This window comes from Falco naumanni, chromosome 3, assembly GCF_017639655.2.
Source record: "Falco naumanni isolate bFalNau1 chromosome 3, bFalNau1.pat, whole genome shotgun sequence".
In the NCBI taxonomy this organism is placed as follows: domain Eukaryota; kingdom Metazoa; phylum Chordata; class Aves; order Falconiformes; family Falconidae; genus Falco; species Falco naumanni.
Genome location: NC_054056.1, coordinates 113,516,226 through 113,531,770, shown reverse-complemented (window position 1 = coordinate 113,531,770; position 15,545 = coordinate 113,516,226). Strand labels below are relative to the sequence as shown.

The 15,545-nt window shown below is 38.3% G+C and overlaps 1 protein-coding gene across 4 annotated transcripts in view; it reads left to right on the top strand.

The window, feature by feature from the left end:
* Positions 1 to 15,545, top strand: part of CDH12 (cadherin 12) — a 220,895-nt gene that overhangs the window by 185,868 nt on the left and 19,482 nt on the right. For all 4 annotated transcript variants that reach the window (XR_005827124.1, XM_040588449.1, XM_040588450.1 and 1 more), the window contains one exon: positions 13,912 to 14,048. Coding sequence is in view for 3 of the 4 variants with exons in the window: in XM_040588449.1 (XP_040444383.1) it covers positions 13,912 to 14,048 (137 nt within the window). In the remaining variant the exon portion in view is untranslated. The remainder of the gene's footprint in view (positions 1 to 13,911; positions 14,049 to 15,545) is intronic.

Here is a 15,545-nt window from a genome sequence, read left to right as displayed (position 1 = left end):
AGTGAACAGAAAGGTGACTTCTCTTCAAACACAAGGCAGAAAAATGTTCCTTTTCTGTGTATAAACTGTCTTTCAAAAGGAACTGTTTTCTTACATTTTAATGAATTCCTTCTATTCAACAGCAACTGACTCTATCTGTTTGCTCTACCTTTACCTTGAAGCAAGGTGTGTGTAACAAATTATTATGGTAATCCCCTTCATGGTACTTTAAATTAACATGTTTTATTTCACATTTGCAATGGATTAGGTGCACACAAGCAGAGAGTTATCACAGCTCAGTTGACAAGTGACTCAGTTGTATTAAATCAAGGACTGTGGTACCTCAGTTCCAGTGATCAGCTTGAAGCTACTAGAAGTAGCCACTACAAAAAAAAGTAAGATTTGTTTTAACATTACTTTTAAATCTACGGACTTAAGGCCGAAGGGAGCACACAGAATTCTTTGGTGGGGAAGGTAAACGTACTGTTACTTAGTTCTCTGTGATGCTGAAGCCTGTTCATTGAAAACAGCAAGAGGCTTGAGCTGAAAAATCTTTCTTTGTCATTTTGGAGCACATGCAGACTGACTTTCGATCTGTGTGGATTTTCACAGGACTTGCAGGAACATGGAGCAAAGGTGAGTACTTTCTGGCACAAGTCAGAAAGCCTGCACTAGAGGAAAGTCAGGCTTTCCCAAATAAAAGATTGCTAGGATTCATTTGACATGCATATTTTCTAGATCATGTCCTGGAAGCGCTTGCAGCATGAAATATTATTTCCCAAGTCCAGCAAGTCAAAAGAAGCTAAACCCAAATTTTAAAACTGAGAGAGGTCAGTAAAATTTATTTACAGTTGGTAATTCATCAATTTACTGAAGCTTGTGAAAAATAGCAAGTGATCTTCAGTTGGCACATGCAATCATATTAACCTATAAAATGTCAGTCAGTTTAGAACTAGAAGTATGTATAGATTCAAAAGTTCATGGACCACAGCTTTCAGTGAATGACCTGTTTGTGAGAGAAGTGGATGCTGAAAATCAAGAAGCATGCATTCAGCTCCAAGGCAGAAAAGCTTTTAAATTAATTGAGAATAGCTAAGCAGCCAGAGTGAGGGGAAAGGAACAATATGACCATAATAGGTCTGGTTTACTTCAGAGCACTTGTACCACCTGGTGATATGATTTTACAAAGCCAGTTCACATCCCAGAGGCACACACTGTAATTTTACTTTAGCTCAAATAATAGTCTTCCTGATTTTTGATCAAGGGCTCTTATTCCAAAGTTCTCCAGCAACGGATTTCTCAAGCGCTCTAGAAAGCAATTGTGAGATTAAAACAGAGGTTTAATGGCTGTAGCCATATCACCACAATCTGTGAACCTCTCAGGGCTTGACACCAAAAGAATTATGAAGGCTTAGGACTTAAACCATCTAAGAAAACCTTACATGCTACAGGGAAGGATGTTAGTTGGTTATTCTGCACAGTGGTACACAAAGGCAAACCTGAAACCATCTTCCTAGCATAAAATTAAGTTTCTCAACATTTTTAATTAAAGATCTTACATCCCTTTCTAAAAGAATAAGTATTTTAACTATGGCAACCTAGTCAGATACCAAGTCCTTTCAATCTAAATTTCTCCTTTAGGTCTGCTTGTAAACATTGGCTTTACTTTCCTGTCCTAAAATGCTAAAGTTTATTATTATGTTTAAATAATGATGGCATGTAGTTTCTTATCTATTTGTTGGGATTTTTTTTTTTGGGGGGGGTGGGTGTTGTGGGTGGGGTTTTTGTAGTTTTTTGGGGGGGGGTCGTTGCTTTTTTTTTTGGTTGGGTTTTTTGGTTTTTTTTTTGGCTTTCAGGCTTTTTAATTAAGTTTAAACAACAGGGGTTTTGAGAGTTACACACTTTTTGGCATCTATGTGTTCGTCAGTTTCAGTTACATCCTGACTGTAGATGCAGACAGATCTCAGATACTTGTATTTTTGCTGTGTCCAGTTCCGGGCTTCCCAGTACAAGAGAGATGTGGACATACTGGAGAGAGTCCAGCAAAGGGCAATGAAGAGGTGAAGGGACTGGAGTATCCCTTCTATAAGGAAAGGCTGAGAGAGCTGGTACTGTTCAGTCTGGAGAAGGGAAGGTTTAGGGAAGTCTTAACAATGCGTATAAATACCTGAAGAGAGGGTGCAAAGAGGACAGAGCCAGGCTGTTTTCAGTGGTGCCCAGTGTCAGGACCACAGGCAGTGGGTACAAACTGAAACACAGGAGGTTCCTTCTGAACATCAGGAAATTCTTCGTTAACTGTGTGGGTGACTGAACCCTGGCACAGGTTGTCCAGGAAGGTGCTGGAGCATCCTTCCACAGAGATATTAAAAAACCCCACACCTAGACATGGTCCTGGGCAACTGGCTATAGGTGACCCTGCCTGAGCAGGGGGGTTGGACCAGATGACCTCCAAAGTTCCCTTCCAACCTCAGTCTTCTGTGATTCTGCCACTTCCATCTTTTCTAAGCTGAAACAGAGAGACTGGCAATCTAGAATCATCTAAGATGGCTGGATGTGAAAAGGAGCAAAGATAATCTAAATATAAAGCTGAGGTTCAGTATGGGCAAACACAAAAGAAAATAGTTTAAAAAACTGATGTCAGCATTCATGTAAATAGTATCTACAGATTTATAATAACAGATTATTTTAGGCAGTAAATCTGAAAACAGTGTGGAGGAAACACAGCGCAGAAATTCTGGCTCAGCTAGGAGGAGAGAAGAACCAATTTTAGAGGCAAATGATGGGACCTGACTTGGCTCAGGTCAGACCATTAGCATGCAAGGGGGAGCAATGAGGTGCTTCAACAGCAGCTTTTGCCTGGGGCCCTCATGAAATCTGTAAAACCTTTGAAAAGGTGACCCCATCCTTATATTGATCTCTGCAGATTCTGGGTTCCTTTATACATGCAGAGGATTGGAGAGGAGAAACAAAAAAGGAAAATGCAACAGCTCCTGCACTGTCAGAGCTGTCCTGAAAAATCTCTTGCTTTATGAGAGCTTCACCAAACCAGCTTCAAAGCAGCAATGCAGCCTCTGGTTCCCGACTTCACTGAGTGTTTCTTCTTGCAGATCCAGCTGACAAGTCAAGTGAGTCCCAGCTGACGATCTAAGGAAGCAATAAATTCTCTGCTGGGTGATGCAGTTTGCTTTAGGGTCAGCATGATTGCTGTTGTTTGCTTTTTCTTTGATTGTCTCAGCATGAGCTTTTTACGTCAGCTTTTTTCTGGGAAAAATATGAGAGATTTGTTCAGATTTTAGTATCCAAAAGATGTAGAACAGAGCTAATATTTACATGATGCAAAAGTAAAGCTATCAAAGATTATTCCTGTTGAATTTATGCCACTAGGCCTGCTCTGTTCTATGGCAGCTATGCTGCTTGCTGCCTTAGCACTTTGTCAGGAGATGAAGCATTTCAGGCCAGGCCTGGAAACAGAGGCCCAGGAAGCATCTCCACCTTACGCTGTGGGGTTTAGATCCCATGTGCCCAAGTACAAAATAAAGTTTCAGTGTATATATATTGAGGCTGAATTTCTGACAAAGTCATCACATTTGTTTTCCTTCTCTCAGCTTTCTTGAGGGCTGGGGAGGCCCGCTCAGACTCCTTTGCTCCCTCTCTTTCTGTACTCTCTCTGCCCATGGATAGAGGTACTGATGCACGTCCAGATGCCCAGCCCAGCAACACCCTTTGCCCACCTAAAACCAGCAAAGCAGGAGCCCTGCTCTGCTCTTCACTGAATGTCAACACGCCCTGCAGGGACTGGGTGCCTTGGGGAAGGCGGGCGGCGGATCCCTGACGCTGTGGGCAGGGTGAAGGTGGAAAGGACAGGCCCTGGGCAGCACTGCAGAGGGCAAATATGCACCTTTCAAAATCAGGGTGAAATGGTATTCAGGGCCTGTCATTTGTGGTGCTGTTAGAGAAAGTGCTGTGCTGCTTTCCCATCGCAGCAATATTGACTGCTATGCCTGGAGTGAGGGTGTTAAACCCAACGTGTCTTCTGCTGCTGCTCACAGTCCAAACAACTGAGACTTCATTAAACCACAGGACAAAGCTTTCCTTCTGCCTGACTGTCTTGCCGTTATGCCTGCTCAATGAAGCAGGAAAAAATGGTGTTAAAATTGAATAAAAACAATGCATTTTCGAAATGACAATGGCTTTTGATAAGATAGCCAGCCGGTAATGAGAAATGCAGATCAGACAGTGGAGCTGACTGGAGGGTGTGATACGCAAATGAACAAAACCTTTAAAGGGAGAGGGGGGAGGAAGGACAGGAATTTGTAGACAGGCAGAACTGGCAGTTTGGAAGGGCTGATAACTGAACTGCAGCACATTTTATTTTCTATATTGCTTAGTGTGTTCTACTAAAGTTCTTATGTAAGATTTATAAAGCTTATGAAAAGTTTAACAGCTTCCCTCGTGTTGAACAACTTCCCTCGCTTGACTCTGACCCACTGCTGCAGTCTGGCTGTCTCCAGCCACTGCTTCCTTGTCAGCTAATTCTACATGATGGTTGATTTTCACGAAAGGAGCAAAGTGTAATTTGTTTGCACTGGTATCTCTCATCCCAGATCAGGTAAGCTACAGACTGTTAAAATCACTAACCTGATTCAATCTCCTGATTAGAAATACGGAATGCAGCCATGTATGAAGGACTGTGAACCCAGTCATGCTGTATGCAGAAGACTCAAACTGTGTTATTTTTTCCTGTGAAAGATCCTGTGTTATAAGAAAGGCATGAAAATGATACACATGGGACATTCTGACTAGAAGTGGTTGCTCTTTCTCCCAAAATACAGCAATTCCATCTGTCCTTCTTCAAGGCATCCCCTATCTGATGTGCAGTATAGACAAGATTCATTCTGGGAAGGCTGAAGTACAGATCACAGGGTATCAGTCCAAGAAATTACAATGCTGAACTGCTTTGGAAAAGGGGACAGAGGAATACAACAACTTATTTTGGCTTCTTCCAAAATAATCCAAAACGTCCCCGCTTTTTAAGCCAAAATATATTAACAAATACAAAGCTATCCTTCCACTAAAAGAGTAGAGACATTACTTCAGTGGGATCTTCAAAATTGCTCAGCTTGAACTATTACAACAGCTTTATAGCTGTACTACATACCTTCAAAAATCTCTACCGAATCATAAAGAAATATGTCATTTTGAGTGGAATGATGAAAGAAAAGTCATGGTAAAACTGTCAGAAATATTTTAACATATCAGTAAATTGGGGGTGCGTTCATTTTTAGGTGTGGCAACTGTGATTGGTATAATATGAAAGACAACTGTGCCACTTACATAGATAGCATCACCCGCACATCAATCTCTAGTTTTTGCTACCTGTGAATAAAGCAATGCCACTAAGACCTTTCTACCTACATTCACCTTGTTGGTTTTGTGTTATGATATGGTAGTAAAGATGCTTAGAGCACGTTAGACCAACTACATTGGCTGCTCATTTTTTGGTTGCATCTGAATATGCAACTTTGAGATGTTCATTTCAAAGCATTACCCATGAGAGCTTTATTAATCTCAACTCTGCAAGCACAACTGTCAATTAACCCAATTTGTGAAACAGCTTAGGTTAGAAACCAGCTGAAAACAAACTACTTCTTTACAACCTGGCCCATTCCATTTTAAAAGGAAAATGCATTTGGGAGAACTGTAGTACTAATACTGATTAGAAGCAGAGAGGGAAGTAAGAGTAGGAGATAACCATTTAAACTTAACAGGAACAGCAGCAGAAACCCTTCTGTGACTATGTCTGGGCATTTAGGAGAAATGTTATGTTAAGATTTAATGGCAATAGTCAGATAGTAGTGAATGGCAGAGCTGGTTCCTTTTAACATTTCAGCTAGAGTTTATTTTTTGTTTGTTAGAGGTTTTTGGGGGATATTTTCTTCATTCCTGGTATCCTCCCCCACACACACACACACAAAACCCCCCCAAAACCCCAAACAAACAAACAAAAAACAAAGCCCAAAAACTTAAGTATTGAGATTATTATGTATCAGCATGGTTAGGGTTCTTCCGGGATCCAGCTAATACCCAAGGGATTACCCAGAGCATAAGATCTGATGGCAGACCAGTAAGGTTTTCCTTTGGTTTGACCTCTAACATCTCAGCAGTGTTCTGAAGAACATCTCAGCAAAGGTTCAAAAAGCTTCTGTTCCCATTAAGGGAGGTGGCTTAATAAATTATTTAAACCTATAAACAAAAAAAGGCATCCCAGCAGAGCAGCATCTGCCACTTTGGAACATTACCACAGACTTTACATCTTTTGCTTAATGACAGGAAAATTTTACAGCAGAACTTCAGGTGTTATTTTGCTGTTATTAAATTAGATTTTTCTAATAACTATTACTATGAATATATCAGATTACCTTTTTATGTGAGAGTAGATAAGTTTGAATGGATTTACTTCCTCCAAACAGAACAACACAGTATCAAACCCAGGGTATTGAAAAACTAGGAATTTTGGCACAAAAGAGGTGCTAGTGCTTTTCATTATATTAAGTAAATTATTTATTCAAATCTTTTTTTGTATTAACAGTTTTATTCAAGAAAAGGTGTTTTATTTTTTAAATGTCTAATATTTCATATAAATAATACTTTGTATGTATACAGCACAACAGTTGCTGGGTTGTACAGCATAATAGGCACTTTAAAAATATAAGAAGGAACCCTGGGGTTGTATTAACACAGGACAACATGAATGATATGCAAGGGTGCTGCATGACATTGTCTGCTACTCTTAGGCAAGTACTGCATTGCATCTTATTTCATGTTATCACGCTGTACAGAGGACAAAAAATGGTATTTACCATTGCTGCTCCTGTAAAACCCCATGAGCCAGCATTTTTAAGTCAATAGAAAACCACAAGACTCAGAAAAAAGGGTAATCCTTAAATCAAATGAAGGTATGAAAAAGAAACTAGAAAATTGATACTGATTCAAGTGCTGCAGCTCTGCGGAAAACCTTGCAAATCTAACTATCCTATTTAGCTCTAAAAGTAGATAAATCAGATGACTGTATCATTTAGCAAAGGAAAATAAAATATTTCATTATCTAATTACAGTTGTTTTAACTTAATTGCTTCTCTAAGCATGCATGGTCTACAGGGGACTTGTTCTAAAATTTCTTGATGGCACCTTTAGCAAACTTATGACAATCATTCCGCAGTCTTAAATGGAATAGAAGATATTTCCAGTAAGAAGCAGAGTTCAGCACTTACGTTTGAGAAGAGCAACAAAGAACTGGCTTATTTTTTCAAATATATATGTATGTATGTATGGTGATACAATTATTTTGAGTTTTACACAAAGATAACTTAGTGAATGGATCATTTTAATAATTGCAGGAAGGAATTTTCAGTGCCAGGATAGGATTCTGGAGGACACAAAGTTGTTTACACGCTTCAACACATTACATTCTCTAACATTTTAATCTCTTTCAGGCTTGACTTGAAGTCTGAATTTCTTGTTTCTCATTGTAGCAGTGATTTTTCTTTTTCTCTACTTTTTAATAACTGCAATCTTAAAAAATATATGTTTGTATTTTAAAATATTTGGACCTGCACCTTAGAGCAGATTTGTAACTGAGTATGATTAGCACCAAGTACATACTTGGAAAAAATTTTGAGTTGGAAAAGTATAGTTGAAAGCATAATTTTTCTTAGTAATTAATCTCTTTTTTTCCCATTGCATCAGGAATTTTCTTACATCTAAAATTCTTCATTCCACTGCTTGGGTTTGACAAGCTGTAGTCAGCTTGCAGTAATAAGATACTTTCTAAACTGGGGTTGGCAGACAAGTCATTGAGTGTACACAGAAAATTTGTCATTTGGATTTTCTTAGATTCACCATCTGAGTCTGCTTAAGGTACAATTCCACAACAGAAATTGAAATACAGACAAGAATATGCTGATGTAAGACAGATGATGTAAGTTAGCTCTATATCAAAAAAAAAAAAAAAAAAAAAAAAAAAAAAAGAAGGAATGCCCCCCTTGCTTTTTGTTGAGGTTTGGTTATTGGCTTTTTTTCTTTTCTTCTTTGAGGAGGCTGGTTGTGATTACTGTTCTTTATTTATGGAACAGTAAAACAAAAAGGGAAAGCCAGTAATTAAACGTTAAATGCATTACTGCTCACTGAATTGGATTATTCCTTTCCATTTTCATGCCAATTCCAATTGAATAATGTGTTTTACTCCTTCAGATGATTTTCTGTATGCATGCTATCGTGGCAGAAGCAAGTTTGGTCTGAGCGCCTTTAGCTTAACAGCATCTCTAGGGTCATGGTCCATGTTTCCCTTCCCTGTTTACTGTACAAACAGTGACAAAGGGTGTAGACAGTGTCTTTTTTTCACTGTTACTTTCAGCAGCTTGGACAGGTCAGAGCTCTCCTCCTTATGTTTGCCACCACTGGTAGTACCGATCATCTATGCTTTAGCACTCTTTTAAGGTTTATGCTTTAGAGTTTTACTTCAGTGGCATTTGGCCTTAATCCTCCCAGTCTGGTTTTAAAACAATCTTTTCTTCTAAAATACACACACTTATATATGTCTTACCTTGCTCATTTCCTGGCTTGAATTGCATGGCTGTGATATCATGAACAAATTTTAAGAACTGCATATTCCATTTCAGATGGTCTGAGTTTAGCCAAGTTACCAAGTGCTCTGTCTATTATTCTTTCAGGTGCAGTATCAGAAAGAAAACTTTCTGGAAACAAATATTTTTCTCTCCACATTCATAAGTCCCCTCATGTCTCACAGGCAGTGATATGGCAGTTATGCAAGACTGTTCCTGCTAGTTGCTCTTACTTTTGAGGAGGCATGGGTGTATATTAGCAAGGTATTGCAACTTCACTCCATTAATTAGTCTCTGGGACCTTTCAGTCTAAAATGTCAAAGCAGCTTGACTGAGACCTGGATACTGCTTTTCAGTATGGATAGATGTAGTTGTCAGCTACATGCGAGTACAAGCAAGGATAAATACATTGGGGTGCCTCTGGGCTAGGAATGCACAAGAGAGCGCTTAGACCTTGATATGACCCAGCTTTCACCATGCCAGCATTGTGTAACTGGGAAATTTTTCTGGTACCTCTTGATTCTTTGTTAGTTTTACCTTCTCTGCATTTATGACACCCTGTTCAAAAGAAGACCTGAGAGTGCTTCTGTCACTAGAACAATCCCAACAACCACAATCAGCTCACAATAAGGTGTCCTTATGGTCTTGAAAAGCATAGAAAAAAACAGTTAGGCCAGTACTTTGCAATTGTCCTCCTTTGGAGACAATAAAACACTATCAAAAGAGAGCTGGGAAGAGAAAATGATACTGAGTACCGATGGTGGTTCTAATATTTTTTTAGCTGGTAGAAATTCAACAGAAACTTGTATTGCATAAGTATGTGTGTGTGTATATGGAATACAATGGGGATTTGGGTATGAAACCGTAACAGTATAGGTTATTCATTATCAAGGTAATACTAGCAAGACTAGAATCCTCAGCTGAATTTTGGAAAAAAGGAAAAAAACAGCTATTGCCTTGCAAAGGACTTTGTAACTTTCTCCTAAAAGCCCCTTTTTGAGCTATGTCCAAGCTACAATATGCCTTCCTCTGCAATTTTGGGAACAGCTGGTAAATTCCCAATTAGGGCCAATGCATGGACACACAAATACATACTCTGCATTGTGTTTAAGCATCAAATAATAATAAATAAAGATATATTGTAAGTTGTTGCATGCTGTTACATGATTCTTTTGTTGCATTGTGTCACCACTGCTGTCACTATCAAGACAGAACAACAAAGAGGGACTTTGGCAAGGTTTGTAAACTTTTGGTGGTGAGGATGGACACCCACTGTTCCAAAGACCGTCTGTGACTAGGCAGGGTAAGTCTTCCCCTCCACATTTTTAGGACCAAAAAACATAACCGAAGTCCTGAGCTTCACAGCCTCCCTAGCTTCCTGCCACTTCCCATCCGTCCTGAGCATGTTGTCATACATATTTCCATAGCAGCAGCAGGATAGCTGTCCATTTCTTTTAGTCATGGTATAACTCTGAAGCAACTCCAGTTGTCTGCTTGATGGCTCAGAGTTCCTGTTATCCTCACAAGGGTGATCTGCAGTCACTCATGTATTCAACAGCGCTCCATCAAGCACTCTGCTATGTTCTGTGCTGCAAGTAGAGTCCACACGGTCTTCCCTATTGTCCTCTGCTCTTTAAAAGAAGATGAGCCCTCTTTTGGAGGAGTGCCCTGTGAGATCCCATGAGCTACACACAACTTCACCATTTAGGCAAGATGAATGCAAATTATTCTTGGACCTCTTAAGAGGACATCGTGTGTCTTTGTGAACACTCTGGATGACAGTCCTACAGACTTGACTCTTGTCATTTTATAGACCAAATATTTCCATTCTATCATTTCTGTCCTACTTGATGTACAGATACAGTTATTCTTGAGAATACTCAGACAATGTTAGCAAAGGTATTATCCTTCCACACTTATCCCACACATCCTCTGCCTTGAATAATATGATCTGGAATACAGTCCTCTGCTGGGAAGAATATTCAGGGAGACATAGAGTTCAAAGTTTCATCCCTCTCAGTGACTATGAGATGTATATCAAAGTCCTAGTACTCAGAGCTGCCAAGCAGGCCTGTTTAAGGGCTTCTGAAAAATAATACTGCTGTGTCCTATGTCAACAAGTAAGTTCTTAACTTTTCAAGGAGGGAGCTGCCTCTTGGGATTAGTGCAGTTATCCATGATCTGTCTTTCAGGCACTATGAGCAGTCAGACAGACCCATCACACTTGCTTCAGACTGCTAGACCATGACTAGAAGATCTAGACAGCTGTCCTAATACCAGTATTTCAACAGTGTTCCTCTTTGAGTCACAGTCTAACAAGAAATGTAGGGCTTTATGCCCCAAATACCATGGTTTATACCTGGAAACTTAAGGATTTTTTTGATGGGAGATGCTTTTCCCATTTCTTCTGTTCTTGAAAGCGTGTTTCCAAGTAAAAGTCAGAGCTCAGGCAGTACTATTTGCCTTAGAAAGAGACTAACTGTTGCTGTGCTGTTTACAAATAATCTCACATTGAGCATCGGATGATATGAAAGAGTATTTTTTGAATGTAAAAGGAAACTGCATTTCTTTTACAGCCTCCCCCCAAAATTACTTCCCTTTGGGAAATTTGAAAAGTATTTGAAATTTTCCCATTTGAAAAGCAGCCATATGGGGTCAACTCTTTTACTAAGCCTTACAGACTTACTAAAGTATCTGGGAGCAATAGTATGTCCAGAAGAGCTATCTGTAAGATTATTTTATGCCAGATAGGTTTTCATGTGTATGGCGCATGGACAACCCATGAAAGGAAAAAGAATGGCTGCTTGTTTGCAGTTTTTCCTGTAAATATATATATATTTTACAATACATCTCCAATAATTTCTACTGCTCTTTCTTCTGTAGTATAATTGAATATATAGCTTCTTAGGATGAGAGGAGCTGACTGTTCCACCCTTGTTGATTTTACCATTTGTGCAGTACATGGAAAGAGAAGGAAACAATGTCTTTAAAGATAATGCCACAGTTAAAAAAAAAAAAAAAAGATGCTAACAATGCTGACATAATAGTTAACACAGTGTTAACACAGGTGAAGACAATGAATTTGGAACAACTGCTACAGTTCTGTTTTAATCAAACTGTTCAATTCCCACAGATCCCACTTCCACAGAAGCAAAGAGGAATTCTGCCATTAGTATCAGCAGGAATTGTGCTAGTCTTGCAGTGCTTATTGTGGGCTTTGATCCTGCCGATGATTATGTTTTGGAGTAGGCATACTAGGCTTGTGCATGAAGTTAATCACCTGTCTGAATGCTTCAGTATAAACGATCAGATTCAGATCCTAAAAATATTCATGCTTGAATGTAACTTCAAATGCAACAGTCTTCAAACTGAATATATTTTCTATAGTTTTGAAGCCTCTTGGTGGAGGAGGCTATCACCTATGCCGTGCTTTGAATAAGTCCTGAGTTTTCTTCCCTGGCTCATGCTGTGGTGTGTAGAGTACTTACTTAGACAAAACTAATCTTCCTAAGGGGAAAGATAAGCAAAGTTACTTTCTCGTGCTTTGATCCCATTTATTTGTGGCTGCATATTGAATTTTGGAAGAAACTACAATCTATTAAACATGCAAAGCCTGAAAGAGTAATTTTACTGCTCCCAAAAGAGTATGTCAGTGTAATGATATTTCTAATTAAATGGCTTATATTTTTCAAAATTTTTTATGTCAAACAGATTTTGAAGAATGAAATTGAAATTAGAAATGTGGGTAGACAGTAATATCACATTTAAGAAAATGTGCCTGCTCAGCTGCGCAAAAGTATAAAATATGCCTCTAGCAAAATTTTTCTGAGGCTTTTCAAATAAAGTGTTAACCTGGTAATGTTGCCTGTCAATTGAATAAATAACTTATTTCATCTGCAGATAGGATTTTCTTGTAATTTTGATTAAACAAAATGTTTCCAAATGACCATGGTACCTTACTGGTGATTTTTTTGCTATTCAAGTCTTCCTGAGCTATTGGCATTCTTGAGTCCCAATCTGATATATTTCCTTTGGGAATATCCCTTTCTACCATTGCTTCCTTCTACAGCAGTAAACATTGTTTATCATTATATTCCCCATATATTCTTTCCATAAATCACACTAATCAGAGAAGGAAATAATAGCTTTTGTGCTTGTTCTCATTAGTTTACATGCAATGAGATGCCATAGGAACATTCCTCTGGCCTTTATGATCTTCTAAATGTACTTGCTGTTGAGTGCGGTTTTGTTCTTATTGCCTACTGCTCACAAATGGCTTTCTCAGTTTCATCCTGCCTAGCTTTTGAGAAACATCATCAAGATATGAAGAGAGTAGCAATGTAAAAGAAATTAGTAGCTGGTGGCACTGCATCAGAAAAATTATTATTCTGTTATACCTACAAACAGTAGCATCAAATGTGAAAACAGATTTTCAAATTAATTAGCATTTAAGGCAGATGGGTTTGGAATAATTATCAGATTGCTTTTAAGCAGCTATGTTTACAAGTGCATCTCTCCTTTCTATTAAGTCCTTGCTAAGTATAAATAACAAATAAGGACACATTCTGAGTTTTGAATTTGTTCTGTGTTCCTACTTTTGACAAAGGCTTAGGAGAACAAAACAACCAATGGTATATCCCCCACACACCCTTTCCCCCCAGTTCCTCACAGCTCCAGTGAAAGTTGAAGTTGCCTATTATTCCCAAAGTCAAAGAGTCTTTTATTGCTCCTATATATGTGGGGGAACAACCGCATTCTTCTCCATCTCCCATACTGTGAATGCCAACATCCCTTAGGAGATGGACTTTTGAGTAGACTCAGTGCCAACAGCCTGTATACATCCACTAGAAAACATCTTTGTACACCCTGTGAGGCTACTACCAGCCTATTGCAGCTACAAATGAATGTGAAGAGGCAAGATCTGATCCACTCTTCATTCCTATTCATACCTTAAGCACTATTTCACGTATCTTTTCTCTTTTTTCCCTCTAAGCCTATCTAGTGCTTTCCAAACTGACTGGTACAAGTGATCAGGGTCACAGAAGCTGTACATCAACTTCTCGAGAGCTCAAAGTTTTCAAATAATATGAACACCAGAAATACTAAATCTTTTATTATATCCCATTTTCCCTTGAGCATTCCAACTCTGCAAGAAAAGAAATAAATAAATCATTTTTATTGTCTTCTTCCTGCAGTGATAGTAGTTGGGAAGAGTAAAATAACAAAACTTGAGCTAGCTAGACTGCTGTTATGATAAATGAATAATCTTTGAACATTTGCATCTACTTTGTTTAATATTTTTCACATACAGATACTTTATTGATTGGAAGAATGATGTGGACAACTACTTTACAATAGATGCTACTGAAGGAACCATTGCTACTAATGAATTACTGGACAGAGAAAGCACAGCACAGTACAATTTCTCTATAATTGCAAGTAAAGTTAGTAAGTATGACACAAACTGAATTAATATGCTAATGGGTGGTGTTTTTTTCAGAATGTAGTGCTCAGGCATAAATATACTGTGAAGAGTGCATGTTTTGCAAAGAGATTATTTAAGAAGTCTCAATAAATATCATTTCACCAGACTCACTGTGAGGCTAGCTGTGACGTTCAAACAGCCCTGTATATTAAGGTTTTTCTAGCAGCCTTCATGTTGCCACAGTTCCATCAGAAGCTGAAAAACATTTTGTCAGCACAGAGAGCATGAGGAGCTGTATAGTTCCGAGTTCTGATTTTGTAATTCACTCTATATGAAATTAGGTTAGTCAAATAACAGGTCTGCCAATCTCCATTTGAAAGGCAGAAAAAATTGAAGACTCATTTGATTCTCATTCAAAAATTCCACTAAAATTGAGTCAAAATTTAAGGCCCTAAATTAACCAATCTGTGCGCTGCATCTCTGCTCTTCTGTCTTTTCTCTGCCCAAGACTTTATACCTAACCATTTGTTTTCTTTTCCTATATGATTTGTGGTGTGTGTGTGTTTTTTATTTCTTGTCTTTGTGTCTTCTCCTACATAGTGGGTTGTTTTTTTGTGTGTGTGTGTTTTTATGTTTGTTTTGTTGTTTTTTTTTAAATAAGAACTCCCTTTTACCACTGTATTATGCAGCTCTAACTTTCCTCATTGCCATCCTTCTGTACATTATTCCTCCTTCATGATCCTGTCAAATTGAAATTCTCATACAACCCTTTGAATACAAGTCTTTTGGTCACTCAGTGGTTGTGTAAAGGCCAGAGACATCTTTCTGTTGACATCAACAGGTTGTAGAAGAGGACCTCTGCTATATTTCTTATTTATTCTGTTGTGTTTATGTGTCCAGAAATGCAGGTTTCTAAAACAAACAACAAGTTTTCCTCAATGTATTGCTTGGCACTGAGTCTTCAAAAAGTAGTACATGCTATTAACAGGAAGAGGGAGATTTTGGAAAGAGAGAACTTATGCATTTTTAAAAATAAAAATATAAATTCTTGGTTGTAGTTGTGTCAAAAAAAAAAACCCCAACCCTATGGGCTCACTCGCTGGAACCTGAAAATATAATGAGGTCACCAGTCAAATGAACACTTGAATTTTATCTGTAGTCTGGAAAAAAAAAATACACTAACAGAGGCAACTATCACAAGTGATTTTGAGTATATGGAGATATATGTACATGTACACAGAAATTCCAGCAGAACTGTAATTTGTTTTCAGAGAAACTGAAAGACAGGTAGATGCTGAGGGAAGGTCTCATAATGGTCTATGTTTCAGTAAAGCTTAATTATTTAGATTTGTTTGTGGGCAAAGAACATTTGAGATTTGTAATTTTTTTAAATGCAGTAAGGCAGAAGTTTTCATAAACTTGATGTAAATCTGTTTATTATTCCCAAGAGTAATTAAAGCTAGCTAAAACTTCCATGTTTACTTGTCTGTGCACCTTCCCAGCACACGTAATGTTTATGT